Genomic DNA, 21,480 nt, shown 5'->3' with positions numbered 1-21,480 from the left:
CAGCTTAGAGGTGCAGATCTCTGTGCATGACCATGACACACACCACAGATGTGTCCTGATGCAGTCTTGTGTGGTGGCTGAAGGGCAGACCCCCAATCAGCATTCTGAACACTCTCAGACATTATTTCCCTGTTCCTTACCTATACGTATCCACATCCATGTATTTATTTTCTGTGTACTCTGGATTACTACTTAACTGCAATGGTCTGTAAGTCATTCCTAATTCTGGTGTTTATATGGTGTGAGATGTGCCAAGGGGAGCCCTGTCACTTGGTGCTTACCTTGTGACATGCCCCTTTGAATGTTTCTGTTGTACAGCACTCCGAAGTTTGTGTCCTCCCGGGCTGCCCCTTTGAATGTTTCTGGTGTACAGCACTCCGAAGTGTGTGTCCTCCTGGGCTGTGGGACTAGTCATGTCTCAAGTGCCCTGGCTCTTTTTGGAGTAGAACGATTTTAGGATCTGGAGTTGGGTGTCCTTGTTGCTCTTTGGATGTCTGCTCTTAGGCCTTCCTGTAGACAGATTAAGTTGTACATGCCTGCATGTGCACACATGAACATGTATGGACAGTCATGGGCCATATCTATACTACCTGTTTGGTAGGCCTGAGGATTGAACTCAGGGTCTCATGCATGCTAGCCTAGCATGTACTAAGCTATATCCTCAGCCCTAATACCCATACAGTTCATCCCATGTCATGGAGTTATTCTCATCCTCCATGCCACAATAGTACAATCCCCTTCCACAATAACAATCGTGGCTCTTGGCAGTATCCATACCCTTGGTACTTTGTTCAGTAACAAAAGTACACATTAAGTAGTTCTGGAATTACTGTGCAGTTTGCTGCACAGAACAAACTTGCCAGAGGGAGGTCAAGATCTGTTTGCAGTTCACTCCCCTGCCCATGACTGGGTGTGCAAACACTGTCGGTAAGTTTCTCGTGATGGCCCTTGCCCTGCCTCGGTATGGTTGTTTTCCATCTGAAGTGCAGATAAGGTGTGTTTGTGTGTGCCTGCAAGCCTTTGCTCTTCGCGTTCAGTCTTATGAGCTTTTACCACACTCCCGACATTTTTAGTTTGTAGAGCATGACTGCTTCTAGGGATCAAGCCACTACTAGAGGCAAGCACAGGGAGGTTTCCTTCTCATCCCTGTTTACATTCTAAAGGTAGTGGAACTTGGTGGGGGTGGGATAGAGCCTGAAAATGAGGTAGACTAACATCTCCTGCAACAGCCAACTTTATTCAGAACACCAGGCAGTTGATACCCTGAGGGTTAAGAAGAGTCACGTGTAACGTTTACAATCCTAAGAACAAGCACACATGACAAACATGCTTTTTCATAGAGGCATGTATACAAACTACAATAGCCAGGTGTAACGAATTGTCTAAAGTCACTCCTATCTGCTACACTTGGGAGGTGCACAAAAGCACATTCCAAGAACAATTCTGTGATTTTGAAGAAATGGAGGTCACAAGATTCTTGTTTTCTTGGCGTTTTCTCACAAGCACTCAGAATTCCCCTTATATGACTCCATTCTGAGACTGTGTTCCAGCACACCTTGCCTCTTTTTGGTCATTAGTGTCATTATTTATGTTTATCTTTGTAAAGACAGGCAGAGATGTAGTGGTGTTTCATTTGTATTTTAATAAACAAAGCCTGCCTGAAGACCAGAGCACAAAACAGCCAAACTAGTCAGCCATACAGGCCAGGCAGTGGTGGTATACGTCTTTAATCCCAGCAGCCACACTAGTGAGCCATGAGACTGAGTGGTGGTGCACAGATTTAATCCTAGCACTAAAGAGGAACATAAGGTGGGATGAGACAGGAACTCGCTCTTTTAGTCTGAAGATTTCATACGAGTAAGAGCTCGCTAGTGGCTTGGATGGGATGCTTTGCTTCTCTAATCTTCAGGTTGAATCCCAGTATCTATCTCTGGGTTTTTATTATTCATGCTACAATTGGCACCCAACAATTGGGGTACAAATTTATGAAAAAGCCACTTACCTGTGGCTTTTTAACCACCAGCACAGGCTGTAGCTGCACATGGGGCTCCAGCGCCACATGGTTAGGCTTTCTTTTCTTTTTCCCCAAACCTCTGAGCGAGTTTGGGATTTTCCTGTTGTAGCCTCTCTGAAACAGTCTCCAGTTGCCACCCAAACTCCAGAAGCACCTGGGCTCCAAACACCACAGGATTCACCTGCCTTAGACTGACTGGTTCTGGTTTCAGGCAGCCCACCCTCCCCCATACACACAAACACGTGCTTTTTCAGAACAATCATCTGTGCATTTTTTTTTCAGACAGCTCTCTCTCTGTGTCTCTGTCTCTGTCTGTCTCTGTCTCTCTGTCTCTCTCCACCATAGGTTGTGGGCTCTCCCGGAACCCTCTTCTTGGATTGCTGTAAACTAGGTAGCTGCCTTGAAGTCCATTCCGGCTTTTACTGTTCTTAGCAGCAGCAATAAACTTCATATCTTCATCAACATTGCCAGTAGATTTGGTAAGGCAATTGGGGATTGTTAAAGGAAGGAATTAGTTAAAAGAGGGAGATTTTCCCCCCACATTAAAAAATGGGAAGAACTATTACAATGGAGGGATTTGGGTCTTTGTATATATGATAGACAGTTTGAAAATGAAATGATTAAATGAGAGGATATTTAATTTAGATGGGATTCATGTAATGTCAGTTGTAAACATCAGCTTTATCATTTTTGTCTTATCACTAAAAAAGTTGGTTAATCTGAGTGCTAAAATATAGGTGTTAGAAAAACCTAATAAAACATCACAGAGATATTCATATCCAGACAGAGGAATTTAATGGAGAACAAATTTCAGCATTGCACTATAAGAATAGAGAAGAATAGCCTAAGATTTTCAACCAACCAACCTTAATATATCCAGTAACCTTACAGGAATTGCCAAATGACAGAAACTCTGTTAGAACTAACCTGTACCAATGTTAAGGAGACCCAAGGAAGTCATAGTCTCATATGGCAAGCATTCATGGTCTGTGAAGCAAATGTTAAGTTCATTGTCAGTTTGTAATAGAATTATCCCTAAAGACTGGATAGAATTGGTTAAAGGTGTTTTAGAGCATGGCCCACAGTTACAATGGAGTACCTGGTTCAGAGAAGAGGCTAAGATTATTGAATAATGGAGTAAAGCTAGAGGTAAGAAAATCTCCCCCAAATCAAATTATTGGAGAAGGAGATTATGCTACTATAAAAAGGCAAGCTGTGTATAATGACCACATCCTGGATTTATGCTACACAGCAGCTTTGAATGCTTAGGACAGAATTAGAGAAATAAGAAAGAAAATTGAGTTATTTGCTAAAGTTATGCAGGGCCCAAAGGAAACTTTACAAATTTCTTTCAAAGACTGACGTCAGTAGAAAATAGAATAATACCAAACCAGAAGCTGGACAAGTAATTGACTTTCTGGCTTTTGAAAATTCCAATTTCTGCCGGGCGGTGGTGGCGCACGCCTTTAATCCCAGCACTCGGGAGGCAGAGGCAGGCGGATCTCTGAGTTCGAGGCCAGCCTGGTTTACAAGAGCTAGTTCCAGGACAGGCTCTAGAAACTACAGGGAAACCCTGTCTCGAAAAACCAAAAAAAAAAAAAAAAAAGAAAATTCCAATTTCTATTCAAAAAGATAATCAGACCATTAATGACAAGGTCAGCATTTTTGGAGAAATGGATTTGAGATTCAACTAATATTGAATCTCATGTCCATGATGATGCATCTATAGGAGAGGGGATTTCCAGAGGTTTGAGGAAAAATCAAAATGTCAAATGTTAAACTTGTGGCAAACAAGGTCACCTTAAAAGGTATTGTACACAGTGCATTTCTAGAACAATGTTTTTTCTGTTTTCTAAGAATAATCCACTCAGAACAACCCTCCGTTATGGATTGTGTGGAAGGTGTGGCAAAGGTAGGCATTGGACTAATGAATGTAGGTCAACAAGAGATATGCAAGGTAAGCAGACTCCTATGCCAAATCTGGTTCAGTCATTTCCTGCCATGGTAGAGGAAACTCTTTCTCAGAACAATTAAAGAACCTAATGCTTATTATAAAAAACCATACTGCTCTGGATAATAGAACAGCTATAGAAGAGAGAACAAAAAATTCAGGAGAAACCATAAAGTGAGTATTTTGGCAAACTTCTATAAATGAACAAAGACTAAAATTAAAAATACAAATAAATAATGTAGTCATTGAAGGTCTGATAGACACAGGTGCAGATGTAATAATTTCATCATAATCTCTTCGCATCCAAATTGGCCTCTTCAGGATGTAAGTGTTCAGTTTTGGGAGGATCAGAACTTTATCTCAGGTAAAGCATAATGTGAGATGGGTTGAATATATAAGACCAGAAGGGCAGAGAGGAATATTCAAATCATATGTAGCTAACATAGCAATGAATTTTTGGGGATGTGATTTGTTACAGCAATGAAATACCCAGATTAACATATGTTTCTGGGAAAAATATTACAAGATATTATAAAGAAGTGGCACCTACCATTCAGGTTGTACAAGAACAGGGCACAACAGTTGCTGATATTTCAAAGGTGCCAACAGCCCTACCTTTAAAATGTTTGACAGACAAATCTGTTTGGGTACAGCAGTTTCTTTTATAATAGAGAAACTACAGGCTTTAGAACATCTGGTACAGGAGCAACTAGATGATCAGCATATTGAAGAATCAACCATCCCTTGGAGTTCTCCTGTATTTGTTGTTAAAAAGAAATCTGAAAAATGGAGAATGGTAACAGATCTAAGAGCTTTTAATAAGGTGATTCAGCCAATGGGCCCTCTACAGTCTGGAATTCCTTTGCCTTCTCTATTACCTAAACGCTGGCCTCTTATAGCTATTGATTTTTTTTTTTTTTTTTGGTTTTTCGAGACAGGGTTTCTCTGTAGCTTTGGAGCCTGTCCTGGAACTAGCTCTTGTAGACCAGGCTGGTCTCAAACTCACAGAGATCCGCCTGCCTCTGCCTCCCGAGTGCAGGGATTAAAGACGTGAGCCACCGCCGCCCGGCTAGCTATTGATTTTTAAAAGATCGATTCTTCACTATACCTTTGCTTCACAGAAAAGTCTATCGGATATGCTAGGCCTGTAGGCCAAAAATGGATGTTCCAACTTTGCAGAGGAACTTTGGGTGACTGTTCAGGCAGCCAGCTGTTTCTGTCATTTCTCACATTTTTAGAAGTCACTTGCTTGTACTTCCTGCTTACTCAGTTAATATTATTCCCTTCTTGGGTCTCTGAGGGAATTGCAGACTAGATATAGTTATTGTTTTCCTTGTTTACCAGATGCAAAAAGCAAATTATGATAGAAGGTAAATTAGGTACAAGACTTTGGACTCACCAAGAGAGGATACATATATTTTCTCTGAAATTGTCAAATGCAAATGGACTAGAAATTGTTGATGTATTTATTACCTGTATATATTGTAGTTATTGTACTTATTATATATATATAGAGAGAGTTATATTAGTTACAGCCTTCTGTTTTATTTTAGACAAAAAGAGGAAATAGAGTGATATTTCATTTGTATTTTAATAAATAAAGCTTGCCTAAAGATCAGAATGTAAAACAGCCACACTAGTCAGCCATACAGGTCAAGCAGTGGTGTTACACACCTTTAATCCCAGCAGCCACACTAGTTAGCCATAGAGGCCAGGCAGTGATGATGCACACCTTTAGTCCTAGCACTAGAGAGGAATAGAATAGAGTTCCTGTCTCTTTTAGTCTGAAGATTACATAAGAGTAAGAGCTCTCTAGCCGCTTGGCTGTTTTGTTTCTCTGATCTTCAGGTTGAACCCCAATATCTATCTCTGGGTTTTTGTTATTCATGCTACACAAAGATGGACATTTTATTTTCTTTCTGTAGATGGCTGTTGTCATCTACCGGTACCTGGAAATCCTGCATCCATGCGTGGTATTCCACCAGGTAGGCTTGCCATGGTTATGTATGTAGCTTGTCTTCTGGGTCTTTTTTATTTCAGTGCCTCAAAGGATAAATGTAAGCCCCTCAAGGCATGTGAGTGGCCAAGGACCGTCCCCTGAGAATCTTCAACTCCCAGATTCCACCTATAGAACACATCAACTGCCACAGTGGGACCCAGCTCCTACCCCCCAACAGATTAAAAAGCACAAGGTCAGGAATTGAAATCCCACCAATCCCCACCCTGAAAAGTGCTCCCCCCCAACAAAAACACTATATAAACCCTATATTCTGCTCACTTCTTGGATGCTTCTTGCCTGAGCAGAGGCAGCCACCATCCTGGGTTTTTCCCTTCCAATAATTCTCTTGCGTTGGGTTTGTTGCGTGGTATGGCTTTGAGGTCCTCCTTGGGTCCTGACTGCCAGGATACCTTTCCCTTCAGAGCTGTAACACTTGCAGTGGGTGTAGGTGCTGCAGCCCTCTAACCATCAGACAAGCTTGATTTGTTACGGCATGAACAAAATATCATCGCATGCTTCCCCAGCAGAAGCGTTACAGCTCTGCTCAGGCAAAAGTGTTACAGTAGCCAGACTCCTGTGAAAGTGCCACACAGCACAAACCTCACACAAGAGATTTATTGGAGGGGAAAACCCCAGAGGGTGGCTGCCGCTGTTGAGGTGAGAAGCAGCAGGGAAATGAGCAGAAGACAGAGTTTATATAGAGTTGGGGGAGGTGGAGCTCTCCAGGGTGGTCTGGGATTGGTGGGATTTCAAGTCCTTGGCCCTAGTCTTGGGGTCAAGTCAGGGTCAGGGTGTTCTTTCCCTGGCCCTTTTACAGTGGAGAAACTTTTGCCCTCAGAGCTGTAGCATTTGTATTACCCTTGCGGACACATTGTTTGAGGCGCATCTTCAGGTAGAGGTAGACCTGAGAATGCTGGGCAGAGGGAGAGCATTGCTGTGCCTGTCTTGCAAGCTACCACCACTCACCTGACAGGGCCAGGTCTTTCATGTGGCTGTCATTTTGGTGTGCTTCCACCTGCAAAGCAGAAAGCCTGTGAGTTTTCAGGAAGATTCGAGATGGAATTTCTCTGTCCCACATGGTTAATGTAAGTGTGAGTTTTCAGGATGATTCTGTGAATTGTTTGTATCAATTGTCCATTTCCCTAATGGCATTTAGGTTTTCTTCTATTTTATAAAATGATATAATGATTAGGGGTACTTGTCTTTTATTTTGCAAGTTTAATGACTCCCTCACCCTGTTATCTAGGGTGGTGTGAAGGGGCTGTCTCCTTCCTGAGTGTTTCTATTTACCATTGTCTATGTATAACACCATCAGCCTTCTGTATGCAGAGTGAGCCATGTTGCCTGTACACACAGAATGTAGCTGTATTTATCTACACTGAGGACACTTGCATGTAGAGGTCAGAGGACAACCTTGCTTCTACCTTGTCTGAAGTAGCATCTCTTATGGTTTGCTGTGTGTACACTAGGCTAGCTGGCTCACAAGCTTCCAAGAACTTTCCAAAGTGCCTGTGCCTCCCATTTCTCTGTAGGAATGCTGGGATTATATGCAAACTTCTGGACCCATCTTTTATCCATGTTCTAGAACTTAGGTCCTTATACTCCCATAGCAAGTTCTTTACCAACTGAGATATTTCACCTTTTCCAGGCCAATGGAAAAGGTGAAATATCTTAAACTGTTTGATTGCATTCCTCGTTATAGATGTCTTTAAGCTGTTCATACCCTTTTGGTCCAATTTGGGTAGGTATGTGCCTAGAAATTTACCCATTTCTTCCAGAGTTTCCAATTTGTAAATTTTTGAAATTATTTCTTAATGATCCTCTGGAATTAAGCAGTATATATCATAATGTGCCCCTTTTCTCACAAATATTAACTTAGGGCATATTATTCTTACTTCTGATTACTTAGCCAAAGAATTGGCAACTTTGTCTTCAAAACCCCAGTGCTTTGTTTCATTGCTTCTTTGCATCGTTCCTGTCTGTTTCAATGATCCTTTGCACTGTTGCTTGTCTACATTGTTCTTTGTTTCATTGAGCATTGTTCCTGGTCTGCTTTGTGGATCCTTTACATAGTTCTTTGTTCTACCTTGATATCTGCTATTTCTTTGCATCTACTGATTTGGGGTTTCCCTTGTTCTTACTAAGACTTTGAGAGCCAGGCAGGTGCACACATTTAATCTCAGCACTCAGGAGGAAAAGGCAGGTGAATCTATGAGTTTGAGGCCGGCCTGATCTACAGAGTGAGTTTCAGGGACAGCTAAAGCTACACAGAGAAACTCTGTCTTGAAAAACAAAACAAAGCAAAAGACTTTGAGGACCCTCATTAGGCCTGTTTTTTTTTTTTTTATTTTAAATGTTTTGAGACAGAGTCTCACCATGTAGCCCTGACTGGCCTCAAACTTAAGTCTCCTGCCTCTGCCTCCTGAGTACTGGGATTAAAGGCTTGTGCCATCATATTGGGCTGATTTTTTTTTTTAATGTAAGGACTCCATATTAGAACTGCCTTTGCTGTATTCCAAAATTTCTGGTAAGATGTTCTCATGTTTGTTTGATTCTAGGAAGTTGTGCCCCCCTCCAGGTACCATAGCTGACTTTGTTGACACTGGCCTGAAAAGTGGCACCCAACATGGGGCTGGATATGGGTGATTTTTGTGAAGGACACTGTAGGTTAAAAAGTGCACTCAGAAAAGTGGAACTGTAGTGAACCTATTCAGAAGCCACACAGTTGTAAATATAAAAGTAAGTAAACGTGCAGTGTAAATGCAAAAAAGATTGGCTGCACAGCATGAAAAATAAGAAGTAACTCGTGTTAATATAATTATGGGTCAAGGAAATAGTAAACATCTGTTTGTACATTTACTTAAAGATAATTAAAAAGCCAGAGTGCCCAAGTAGAACATCAGGAACTGCAAAATTTTTAGAATATGTACATTTACTTATAGATATTTCAAAGGTTAGGGGTATTAAGGAAGGGAAACAGCAGTTGCTTCAGTTGTTGAAATGTGTAAAGGATGTGTGTCCCTGGTTCCTTGCAGAAAGGAGTACGAGTCTGGAGACTTAGAAAGGTTTAAGTGAATGGGTGCTCTTTGTCCTGGTCTGTTTTGACTGTTTCTAGATTGTTGTTCTGCTTGTGTTCAAGTCTCTGAAAAGCTTAAGTAGTACTGGTACCTAGTTGTCTATGTCAGTCAGCAGCTCCTGTAGAGGGTAGGGGTGAGTATACTAAGTTGGGCAGAGAGGAAAGTATGGGGCTAGACATGCTCATGTGAACAGGGTGGCAGATAACTGACTACCTAAAGTTAAAAACTGCATGAACGAGGAACTGAAAATCTGGGACTGTAGCTGGAGAAGTTAACAAAAATTTTTTTCAGGAACACTGGCAGCCAAGGACACACTCTGTGCCCACCAGTGCTGCTCCTCAGCCTTTCCTTCTTAAGCCAAATTCTTCTTCACTGTGATAACACTCAAGACTCAGCAGTCTCTTCTGCTGGCCAACAGCTTCCCACCTTAACCCTCTCTGTCCTGATACTGCTTTAAAAAATGTTAAATTATACCAACCTGTATACTTTGAAAAGCTTAGTCATAGATACATGTTTGGGAAAATTATGATTTTGTTCTTACAGAAAAAAAAATACATGGGTTTTAGCCATTTAGATCCAATGGGTTACAAATACTTGCCATCATTTCAGGAAATTGGGTACAAATTATTATTTTTTAAAAAATATGTATTTATTTATTATGTATACAATATTCTGTCTGTGTGTATGTCTACAGGCCAGAAGAGGGTACCAGATCTCATTACAGATGGTTGTGAGCCACCATGTGGTTGCTGGGAATTGAACTCAGGACCTTCGGAAGAGCAGGCAGTGCTCTTAACTGCTGAGCCATCTCTCCAGCCCCTGGGTACAAATTATTAAGAATAAAAAAAAGGCTGCTGCTAATCTCAAATGTTTCACGTTGTTACAGGGTTTTATATGTTAATACAAATTGAAGTTATTCCTATTATGATACACACACACATATATATTTCTGTTCGTTTGAAATGTATCTATACAATGTTCTGGACTGCTGAAAAAATCACGAGGAGACACTAATAAAAATTTGCATGTCTAAAGGTCAAAAAAAATCAAACAAGAGACTAAAGTAATATAAAAAATTCATCTATAAACAATATTGAGTTTAAAGGGAAATTATACAATATGTAAGAGAATTAACCATGTTAATTCTGGTTGGTTTTCTTCATTAAATAGCTGGTGATTATTCACTGCAAAATATTTATGTTACAAATGGGATCATGCTCATTAAAGGTAAAAGACTGAGGTTCAAAATATAAGTTAATAATTAATCAACATATTGTAATCCTCTAGGTTACAGGGTTCTATATAATTAATTAAATGAAACTGCACTCTAACTGCTTAATGTCTATAAAAGAAAAAATGTTTATAAAATATATGTATGAGTCTATATAAATTCTGAGGGTTAAAAAAATATAGAGACCTAAAGGTATCAATACAGGGTGTAAGGCTCTGAAGGCATAAATCTTAAATTATATGGGTCCAAGAGAATATTCCAAAAAAATAAACAATGAGATTTCTTTCCCGTTCCATAATATTATTATACTAGGACTTCAAAAGCTCAAAGTTTAGCATTAATAGCGTTGTGACAAGCTAACAGAGCAATGACTGCTTGCTGTTTGTGTCACAAGCTCAAGATTTTACATTTTTCTTGGTAGTATTCTGAATATAGGCTTACATGCTGTTTAACCCAAATCTATAACTTTTTCTAGGTCTCAAGGATGTGAGTCTACACCTGCTGTTTCACAGATTTCTATTACCTGCTTTTTCTACAATACTATCAGTGCTATTTAATAATGCTAATATAGCTAAAACTTGTGTCTTATAAAATGGAGAGTCATATAAACTTCAAATAATTGAGATAGTCATAAAACTTGGATCTACTTCTCACAAGTCAGAAGGATTATGGTATTTTTTCTCTCTCCTGGTCTTAGAACTCCTCACCTTCCTCAATTACTGAGACTATAAGTCTAAAAGTTTCAAATGAGTTCATAAAATTTAACTTTTGTTCCTAGTTTGTAACTATCTTGACAGGTTTCCTCTTGGCTAACACATTCATCCAAGCATCAGTTGTTGACAACTTGCTCCAAATAACTTTTTGAGCCCTAAACTTTGTAAAAGTTGACACGGACCAATCCAGCCAATGTAAATGCTCTTTTCAGCTGGTCAATAAACCAGATGCTTCCAATGACCCTCGTTGTCTTTGACTAACTTCTATCCTTCCAGGACCCTAAGAACAACATCCTAAGGTCAGCAGCAAGTAATTACAAAAATAAACACCTCATCCCTGTCCCATGTTATATCAAAAGGAAATTTCTTGTCATAAAAAAAAAACATAAGACAGGGCTGGAGAGATGGCTCAGAGGTTAAGAGAACTGACTACTGTTCCGGAGGTCTTAAGTTCAATTCCCAGCAACCACATGATGGCTCATACCCATCTATAATGAGATTTGGTGCCCATAACACTATATACATAATAAATAAATTAAAAAAATAAGACAAAATACTAATTAGTCCCCATTCTCATTTCCAAGTTGATTCCTTTAATAAATAACAATTCTTGTCTAGGTATCATTAAGCTAATGCTGCTAAAATCCTAGTATCAGTCTCTGAAACAAACTCATCTCAGGGGCAGAAAACTGTTAAAAGGGCACATGGGAGTTTTAGGACTCAATTACAAAGAATAAGGAAAAAATGGGGGAAGAGTTACACCTTCAGTTACCATATATGCATTTTATTTAAATTTTTTAAAATGTGGATGCTGCTGGAAAATCTGCAGCTCATTGGTTTTGACATGAAAGCACCACTACAGAATTTACTCAGGTCTAATGGAAAGGTCTAATGGTTTATGGACAGGTCCTGATACTGTTTTGATATGAGGTGGGGCATGTTTGTGTTTTTTCACATAATGAAAATAAAGCTCAATTGGTGTGGTGTGTGGAGCAGAGATATGCTGATCCTGATGTTGCTGACATCCAGAAAAGCCAAAGTGAGACTTATTGGGCCTATGTTCCTGATCCACCTATTTTACATACTGGAGTTTGGGAAGGAAAAGAAATTGTGGTCACAGTCAACAATACATGACTTTTAGATTGATCTGCCACTCATGGTTCCCAATTGCTCAAAATTTTTCTTATGTTGGGTATGGCAAATGAATTCCTGTATGCTTTGAAAAAAATATTGCTTTGGAGGAATGGGAAAGAGTTAAAGCACATCTTAGGGGAATTTGGCATGATTTTAATGAATCCTTAGATTTAGCTAAATTACATTAAGAGATTATGGAAATAAAAAAGGCTAAATTAGATTTTAATGCAGCAGAAGCAGCTTTAGACATTCTGGAACAATTTAAAGACTGTTCCATCATGGTCAGCATTTACTTCACTTCTTAGTAGTATTGCAGTTATTGGAGCTTGCATTCTGTTGGGCATAAATTGTTTACCTATAGTTTTCAAGCTGATTATGAACTCACAGAGTAAAACTCTGCACACTTCCCTAAACTTGATACAGAGACTAGCAGTCAGTGACATGTAAGTTTTCTTTGCCTCCTTTCAACCAAAGACAGAACATGAATGATGAAATTCATGCTCCCACAACAGATAAGATTGGAATGTGGTAAGGAACCCCTAAGCCAGGCACAGTCATCTGAGGTATTCTGTGGGACCTTAAACAAACAAACAAACGGAAGAATTATGGTAGCCCACATGTCCAGTTTCCATCTGGAGTCCATTTTGACATAACAGTCATGAGTTCAAGCTTGTCTGCTCTGCTTGCTCTAGTATACTTAAGAGCTATGAGAAAGTTCTGATTAAGCCCATGGAAAAGAGTATTCTGCCCATGAGCGAGAACACATTATCTATTAAGACAAAGGCTGTTGAATGCCAGCCAAAATCAAAACTGTTTGCTGCTAGCAGGACTCAAGGGACAGATGAAGCTACTTGTTTCTTTCTCTTGAGGACAGTGTAGGGAGGTGATTAACTGATTATGCTGTTCTTTGATTTGCTTTTTGCCTATAATTAGTATATATGCTGGCCGAGAAATAAACTTGGGGTTGGTTGGTATTACCAACAGACCTTCTGAATCCATTCTGTGTGTTCTGTCTCAATTTTTTCAATCTGCCATTTCCTCAATCCTTGCACCCTCCTCCAGGTACCACCATAGCTGACTTTGTTGGAGCAGGCTCTGACATGAGAGGAAGCAGCACCTGTCTCCTTAGGGGAAGGTACACACAGAAGATGTGGCCCACACTGAGATTCTCTCTTCTCTAAGACCTTTGTCTCTGGAGTTTTAGGTTGTTCCACAGCTCTCAAGGACCAGTGGTTTCACGGCTCAGGGCCCTGTTGCCAACTCTGGCATCATCCTCTGTTTGGTCTCATATACAGGGCACCAGTAAATGTTCCAACAGGAAGAAAAGTTAGAAATGATAGGATTTGCTTCCTTTCCTAGTTTCTTCACACCCAGCAGCCGCAGCTGCCCTTTCTGTTTTCAGAAAGTTTCAATCTTACTGCAGGTGTACAGAACATGCCCAGCTTGGCGTGCACCATGGCATCATCTGTGTGGACATCAAAGATCTGAGGACAACTTTGGGAGTTCTTGGAACAAACTCAGGTTGTCTGGTTTGGTGGCAAGTACCTTTCTTTACCCATTAAACCATATCACCAGCCCCGAGAGATCATTTTAATTATATGTTAAGTTTTGTGATGAGAGCTGGTCACCAGCTGCGATGCTGTGATCAGAAGTGAAAGGGAAAAGAATTTCAACTTCAAATGAAGTCCAGTGTTGTTAGAGAACTGGTAGACGTGTTGACCAAAGTGAGAGTTTTGTTGAGGCTTTTATAAAAGGCTTTTTACTTACTGTGCTAGCTAGTTTTATGTTAACTTGACGAAAGGTAGAGTTATCTGGAAAGAAGGAAACCCAATTAAGAAAATGCCTCTATAAAAATCAGGCTGTAAAAGCAGGGTGGCACATGCCTTTAATCCTAGCACTTAGGAGACAGAAACAGGTGGATCTCTGTGAGTGCAAAGCCAGCCTGGTCTATAGACCAAGTTCCAGGACAGCCAGGGCTACAAAGAGTCCCTGTCTCAAAAATAACAAAATAAAACAAAAACAAAAATCAGGTTGTAAGGTATTTTCTAATTAGTGATTGATGGGGGAGGGCCAAGCCAATTGTGGGTGGTGCCATCCCTGAGCTGGTGATCCTGGGTTCTGTAAGAAAACATGCTAAGCAAGCCATAGGGAGCAAGCCAGTAAGCAGTGTGTGTGCATACACACATGGTCTCTGCAACAGCTCCTGCTTCCAGGTTCCTATCCTCTTTGGGTTCCTGTCCTGGCTTCCTTCAGTGTGCAAGTGTAAATCAAATAAACCCTGTCCTCCCCAGTTTGCTTTGGCTATGATGTTTTATCACAGCAACAGTGACCCTAACTAGGACACTTACTCCAGTTAGACAGGAAGAATCCAGGAACAACCTGCTCCAAATGTCATCTGGGAACAGGAAAATAAACTCAGAAGGTAAATCGAGGTAGGATGGTTGAGAATACACACACCATCTACCACCCGAATACCTATCTATCTAAGTGCCAAACTATACTGGTAACCAGCACTGGGGCTCTTACTTGTTCTCTTGCAGGGCTATCAGCAACTGAGGATAGGGATAGCTCAGCTGTGTCCTTAGTACTAAGGGTGCCAGGAATCAAAACATATCCATCACCTGTCAGTGTATATTCGGAGAAAGGTGCTTTCAGAGTCAGTTAGGAAGTCATACTTATGCTGAGACATGCATGTTTTTCTGCAATCTTTATATCCTGTGATGTAGGAATTATGGTAGTGTGATGCTGAAAATTTAAAAACACGAATAAAATAGCAGGTGAGGTTAGACACCAATACAGCTCTAAAGGAACCTTTGTGAGCATCTCCAACGTATGTGCCTCTGGTTGACATCACAAGTATCCCATCCTGTCACTGAAGTACGACAGAAGCTCTGATACAATATGTAAACAAAAAAATGTGCCTGTGATCTAAAAAACTTTCATGTACAAAAGCATAAAGACCACTAGAGATGGCTGTGGTCTGGCATCTTTGCTCAAGCTTACACTTTGCCAGATCTGGATACATCAGGTGAGTCAGTGCTATGACAGAATTAGCTCAGCTCCTTGGGGGAAAGAAGGACTCTTAGTCACTGTTGATTGAGGAAACTAAACATAACCCTACAAGTTACTTGGACTGACTTAAGTCTGTTTTTGTTTTGATTTGAATGGGGTCTAATTCCAGCTAGGCCTCAAGCTGGAGATATCCCTTCCTCCATCTCCCAAGTGCTGGGACCAGTATACACCACCACATCTAGAAGGACTGACTTGTTTTGGGTGGGGAAAAAAAAATCTATGAAGTATCTCCCAAATCTAATTATCATTCAAATATATAATGCTAAGAAAAACAGGATGAGGTTCAGTTGTCTAACATGTACCAAATTCTTGGCTTTGTTCTTAGCACTGCATGAAACCAAGCATTGGTAACATATACTTGTCCACTTAGTACCTGGGAGGCAGAAGCAGAAGAATCACAAGTTTAAACTCATTCTCATCCTTGACTACACAGAAGGTCTTCCTGGGCTATATACATGAGATCCTGCCTTGAAAAGAAAAAAAAAAAAAAAATGAAAGCAAAAACAACAGAATGGCAACTGCTGCATACGATTCAGCAACATCTGCTGAACTATTATTTCCTTGCTCCTACCTCCAACCAGACTTCCTATGCCAGGAGTGCTGGCCACAGTGCGGTGGGTGGACCACAGGACTCATATTCCAGGTCAAGAGCTCCATGGCCCTCTGGAAACAGGTTGGTGAACAGAAAATAAATGCACAGATGTCAGGTAAGAGGGGATATGGAGAGAGGTGGTAGCTGAGTTCTAATCATCGTTACCTTCATCAAAAATGGGAATGCTGCCCCAGTGTCCTATTTGTGACTACAATGTCATTTCAAACACTGTTCAAATGCACTTTATATATATCAACCCATAAAAGCATGCCTGTTTTATTATCCTAAAAATAAAAAGCCAGTGTCAATCAGCAGTAGAAAATCGCAAATAAAAAGTTTAATTTCAGAATCCAACTTCATCATTTATAAATACACTAAATCATAGTTCACACAAATTTAGACTGAGCCTACATACAGTATTTCAACAAAAGAACAGCTTTTTCTAAAAGGTCAGAGGCAAATGAGTGATTTGTCTCACCCATAATATTTAATTGATTTGAAATGAGAAAATGAATTCTTTTCTTTAAACATTAAAGCAAAAACTTTGGAGTCTGGTAAAAGATCTGACATTTGATATTTCATTTTGATATCCTTGGGATTCTATAATAATACCCCGGTGATAGTTGACTCTTCCCTATCATAGGAAAAAAATCTAAATGCCTAAGGCTTTTCTGATAACTGCAATAAACAAGCGCTTTCCCTGTTAACAAGCTATCTCCTCAAAGTAGAATCTGAGCTATAGTCTGAGCAAACGGAGGGGGTGAGGTTGTCAGTGCATACTTCTTATGAGATAGCTTTATTGTGTAGAGACGCAAAATAAATCAGAGGCATGGAGATTTGATCAACAGGCCATCTGCTGTAAACGTGTCCTATCATGCACTGGTGAGAACCTAAGCATGACTTTAAAACATGGATCCAATTTCAAGGAGTTCATGATAAGTGGGTATCTCTGAGTTAACTGACCATGTAAAACCTGAATGCAAACGCCTGACATGGAAAAGTTCTCGTGACCAAACAACCACGTAACTGATACTCCATGATACGCCTAAGTTCAGTTTTGTTTTCAAATGCCTGGTTTCTGTTACAGTAAACAGCTTCCAGAATATTCTCTCCTTGACATACTTTGGAGCCGGTGGTTAAGAACTATTCAGTCAGGATGGCTTAACCTCCACCTCCTATTTACAGGTTTCATCTGACAGCCACAAAAGCTGTTTTGTTGCAGTTAAAATAATATTTAATTAAAATACAGCACCTGATTTGTGGTTTTTATACAACTGAATAAAAACCCTACACAATAAAATTGTTTATATCTTCCCTTCATTCTAGCAAAACAAATTACTATCCCCTAAAAAAAAAAGCCAAAAAACCCTTTATATTTATGAATTAAACCTGATCATCCTATTTCATAATTGCCAAGATTGTTTCTAGTGGGCTTCTGAAAACGCACCTCGACACCTGGCCTGAAGGAGGAGTAAGGCACATGTGGATATTATGGTGAGAACTGGCAGGCGGCCTCAGATACCTGGTCTGGTGTCCTACGTGGCCCTGCCAGGCGAGTCAGCCCTGGAACCATAGCTAGCACTCTGAAGCGCATTTCCAGCCTGGTGGCTCCATCATGAGTTCAATACTGAAAGCATATCAAGGGGAGATTCACTTTTAAAAAGATGAGCTTTTCAAAATGCTCCATCGTGAGCCTGGGCTGTCCAAAGCTGCCAGCCTCCATAGGTGTGCTGAAGAGCTTTTCTGAGGGGACTGTACTTGGGGGGCAGCCCAAAAATCGGACTGCTAAGGTAGACAGCCCAGGCCAGGATGATCGCTTCAGGTTCCAGTAGGTAAGTGGGTCACAGCTGTGTTCCAGCACCTCTTCCTCCAAATATGCAAGCACCATGTCTTCGGGTAGCTTCTCTCTCTTATCTCTCTTTATTGGTGCAACAAGTGACCACAGGCTCTCCCCTGTGCCAGTGTCTTTAAGTGGGGACCCTGAGTCACAGCCACTGGAGGTGGCCGTGTCCTCTGAGGTAGAATTCAATATTTCTAGCTCCCTGATTAAGTCTTGCCTGTACTGTTCTGCCTCTTCCTCTGTGAACAGGGAAGCTTTGTAGCGAGGGTCCAGCAGTGTGGCAAAGATGTACCTGGGGTCATGGAGGGTGGCAGACAGGCGGCTTGCCATGGCTTCCTTGAGGGACTTGAGCATGGTGTCAATGCCCATTGTCTCCCCAAAAAGCATCTCGACTTTCCTGCTGAGGATGTGGATCATGGGGATGACCTGGCTCAGGGTAGACATGTGGGCGCTCATCTCTCGGCTTGCAGCATCAAACGGTCTCAGCACATGGCACACAGACTGCATAACCTCCCACTGGTCACAGCTGATCAATTCTCTGAAGTTACACTCAATGGACACCTCATTAACTGCCCTTTTCTGCTCAATTAGCCGTTCAAGCATGTGGAATGACGTGCTCCACTTGGATGGTACATCCTGGATCAGCTGATGCTGCGGTAGCTCATACTCCTTCTGTAGCTCTGCTAGCTTCTCTCTTGCCCTGGGCGACCGATGGACTCGCTCACACAGCTTTCGGGCAATGCTCAGTAAGTTCTGCACCATCCTCTGGCTCTTGATAGCTTCACTCACAATCAGATTCACTGTGTGGCTGAAGCACTGCACGCTTGAGTGTTCACCCTCATTCAGCATCTTCCCTATGCTTGGATTGTCAGTGACAGTGATGCCAATCTGAAGGCCGATGGAGGTCACCCAGGCCTCCCACCAACACTCCAGCTGCTTCTGAATGCTATTTCCACTATAGTCACAGTCAATCTGTGACACATCTAAAAGTGCTGAGCAATGGTGGTCCTCACAATGTGGTCGGACAGCAGATGCGAAGGTGACCCAGTGAGCTGTAAGGGTCAGGTACTCACGAGTCTGGCTACTCATCCATATTCCGGAGGTGAAGTGGACCACACCACTCTCAGCTTCCTTCAGATGTGACATAATTATCTGCTTCACATTGTCATACATACCTGGGATAGCTGTTCTAGAGAAGTAGGAAGGGGAGGGTAAGGAGTATTGAGGTTTCAAGTATTCGAGCAGCCTGTTAAAGCCAATGTTGTCTACAAGGGAGTATGGCTGAAGGTCAAGTGCAATCATTTCAGCTATGAGACTTGTGATTTTTTTGGCAACTGGGTGAGAGTCATAGAGCTTCTCAGTTGAGTCACGGAAAGAGGAAGTCCCTGAAAGCTCCAAGCCCAGAGGCCTCCGGATGCCTGAAGAACGGGGCAGAGTGGCCTCTGAGACATCATTCTTGAGTACATGGCCATGGAATCGCTGCAGATGTCTCAAGAGGCAGCTGGTGCCCAGGTTGGTGGGCTTCTTGCCCCTGCTGATGGTCCGGCCACAGTGCAGGCACACCACCTTTGTTGAATCTGCAGAGCAAATAGAAAAGTGGTTCCACAGCTTTGAGGTCTTCTTGCTATTAGTAGGAAACACACCTTGATGGTTTTTTCTGACCACTGCTGGCAAGTCAGTTAATTTGGAGGAGCTTTCTGCAGAAGCCAAAGTGGCATATGGAGAGTTTGCCAAACTTGCACCCAGAAACTCCTTCTGGGTCCCGACAACCTCAGGGTGGCGTCTATACAGATGTCGCATCAAACAACTGGTGCCTACGTCCCCCTTTTTCCCCCGACTAATAACACAGCTACAGTACCGGCACACTGCTTTGAGACTGTCCATGGGGGCCAGGGAAAAGTGATGCCAGACTTCTGACTTCAGTCTTCTCATGACCTTCTTATTTTGCTGGAAGACAGTACCTGATTCAAACCTTGGACTTACTGCATCTGTTGGCTGCTTCTCTGGAGAAGATACTACAGAGGCCTCCCCCAAGTCCTCAGGGGATGACAACAGGGACACATCCCCAGGATTGGTGTGTGATGACAGGTCTTCAGGCAGCCTGTCTGGGGATGAGGAGGCAGAAGGGCACTCTTTAACTTGTTTTCCTGGAGACAATGATGCAGAGTTTAGATCCCCCTCTGGGGGCAGCAGGGCAGGCAGCAGTGTAGGAGGCATAGGGTACAATGGTGGGATGCCTGTGCTGCCCCCATTCTCCTGGAGTACAATGGATCGATGTGCTCGCCACATGTGCCTGATGAGGCAGCTTGTGCCCAGGTCCTTCCCGTTCTTCCCCCTGCTGAACTCATTCATACAGTGGACGCAGACGGCCTTGGAGCTATCAAGGGGTGACAGGTAGAAGTGCTTCCAGACGGCTGACCTCCTCCTGGACCCAGATGTGCTTTTGGGAAGGGGGAGGTTTCTCTCTGCCATGCTTTCTGAAGTGTCATCGTAATGGAGCATGGAGAGGTTGGGGGATGAGCCCACTAAGGCCTCTTCTCTGCTATACTTTTCAGTGATAGACACATCAGAGGACACCTCTTCAGAAGGGACCACAGTCACAGACTCTTCCATTATTTGGTCAGGGGATGGAATTTTGGGAGCCATTTTCTGAACAAGTTTGACAGGTGAGAGCACAGTGCTGAGATCTCCCACATCTGTAGGCTGTGGTGGAAGCAGAAGAGAGGGAGATGAAAAGGAGGACCCTGCTGATAGACTTCCATTTTCTTGAATGAGCTTGGTGGGATGTGCCCGCCTCACGTGTCTCATGAGGCAACTAGTACTCAAGTCTTTTTCATTTTTGCCCCTACTGAACTCTTTCATGCAGTATGTGCATATTGCTTTAGTGCTATCTCGAGGAGAGATAAAGAAATGCTTCCAAGCTGGAGACTTCTTCCTGGAGCTTATGTGTCGGCTAGAAAGAAGACTCTGGGTCACGGCTTCCATGGCAACATTGTACAGTGTGCTACTATACTGGGAGAAGAGGGAGCCATAGTCATCCTCACTCCCAGCAGGTAAGTATTTCCCAGGAGGCTGACAGGCACAGCTGGTTGCCCTGATTTCTGCCTGCTCGTCGCCACTGTCTGTCTGTCTCATATCCTCTGGCTCACTTTTAAAGTCCACTCTTTCCAAACTGTGACAAGGAGTTTGATTATCATCTTCTTCTATTTTGAAATTTACTTTGTCAGAAACAAAATCACTGTCCCCCTTGGGACAAATTTCCTGCTTATCTTCCATGACCAACCATAATTATCCTGGCTGCTTCATCATTCTGACGTCTTAGGTGAATAAAAACTGATTATGATACCCACTTGTGACTCCCAAAGTAGATTTTATTCACTTTTTCATAATCCCATCTTCTAGGATGTTGCTATGGCTGACCATCCATGTCACCGGAAAGCAGAGCATGTGGCTCCCACAAGCACACTGTCACAGGGCGTGGAGTGCAGCTCTCCAGGAGCGCTGCAGACAAGTACTTCTTGGTGAGTACACCAACACATGCAGCACAGGCTTGTTTCTCTTCTCCAAAACAGGAGCCCCACCATCTTGAGGGCACACACACAGTCCTTTTGCATATCCTGTAATAGATTACATCAAATTAAGCACAGAACTGAACTGTATATATATTTTTACAAAAATCTATATTGTCACAGGAATCAGTCTAACTGATGGAGAAAATTTCCATGATTGAAAGCTAGAGTCAAAAACCTTGCTAGTGGGTTGGAGAGATGGCTCAGAGGTTAAGAGCATTGCCTGCTCTTCCAAAGGTCCTGAGTTCAATTCCCAGCAACCACATGGTGGCTCACAACCATCTGTAA

At 42.0% G+C, this 21,480-nt stretch overlaps 1 protein-coding gene across 2 annotated transcripts in view; it reads right to left on the bottom strand.

Annotated features, from left to right (window-relative positions):
* The window catches only part of Zbed4 (zinc finger BED-type containing 4), a 33,861-nt gene extending 12,649 nt beyond the window's left edge, over positions 1 to 21,212 (bottom strand). The window contains exons 1-2 of one of the 2 annotated variants that reach the window (XR_005286771.1): positions 17,231 to 21,212; positions 6,931 to 6,979 (exon numbers count right to left, since the gene is read on the bottom strand). Coding sequence is in view for 1 of the 2 variants with exons in the window: in XM_038341445.1 (XP_038197373.1) it covers positions 17,405 to 20,899 (3,495 nt within the window). In the remaining variant the exon portion in view is untranslated. Of the gene's footprint in view, positions 1 to 6,930; positions 6,980 to 16,098 lie in introns of those variants that run through there. The other variant, XM_038341445.1, reaches the window with a different exon arrangement.
* Positions 21,213 to 21,480: the final 268 nt, after the last annotated feature.

This window comes from Arvicola amphibius, chromosome 9 (genome assembly GCF_903992535.2).
Source record: "Arvicola amphibius chromosome 9, mArvAmp1.2, whole genome shotgun sequence".
Taxonomy (NCBI): domain Eukaryota; kingdom Metazoa; phylum Chordata; class Mammalia; order Rodentia; family Cricetidae; genus Arvicola; species Arvicola amphibius.
This window is presented reverse-complemented; position numbering and strand designations above follow the sequence as displayed.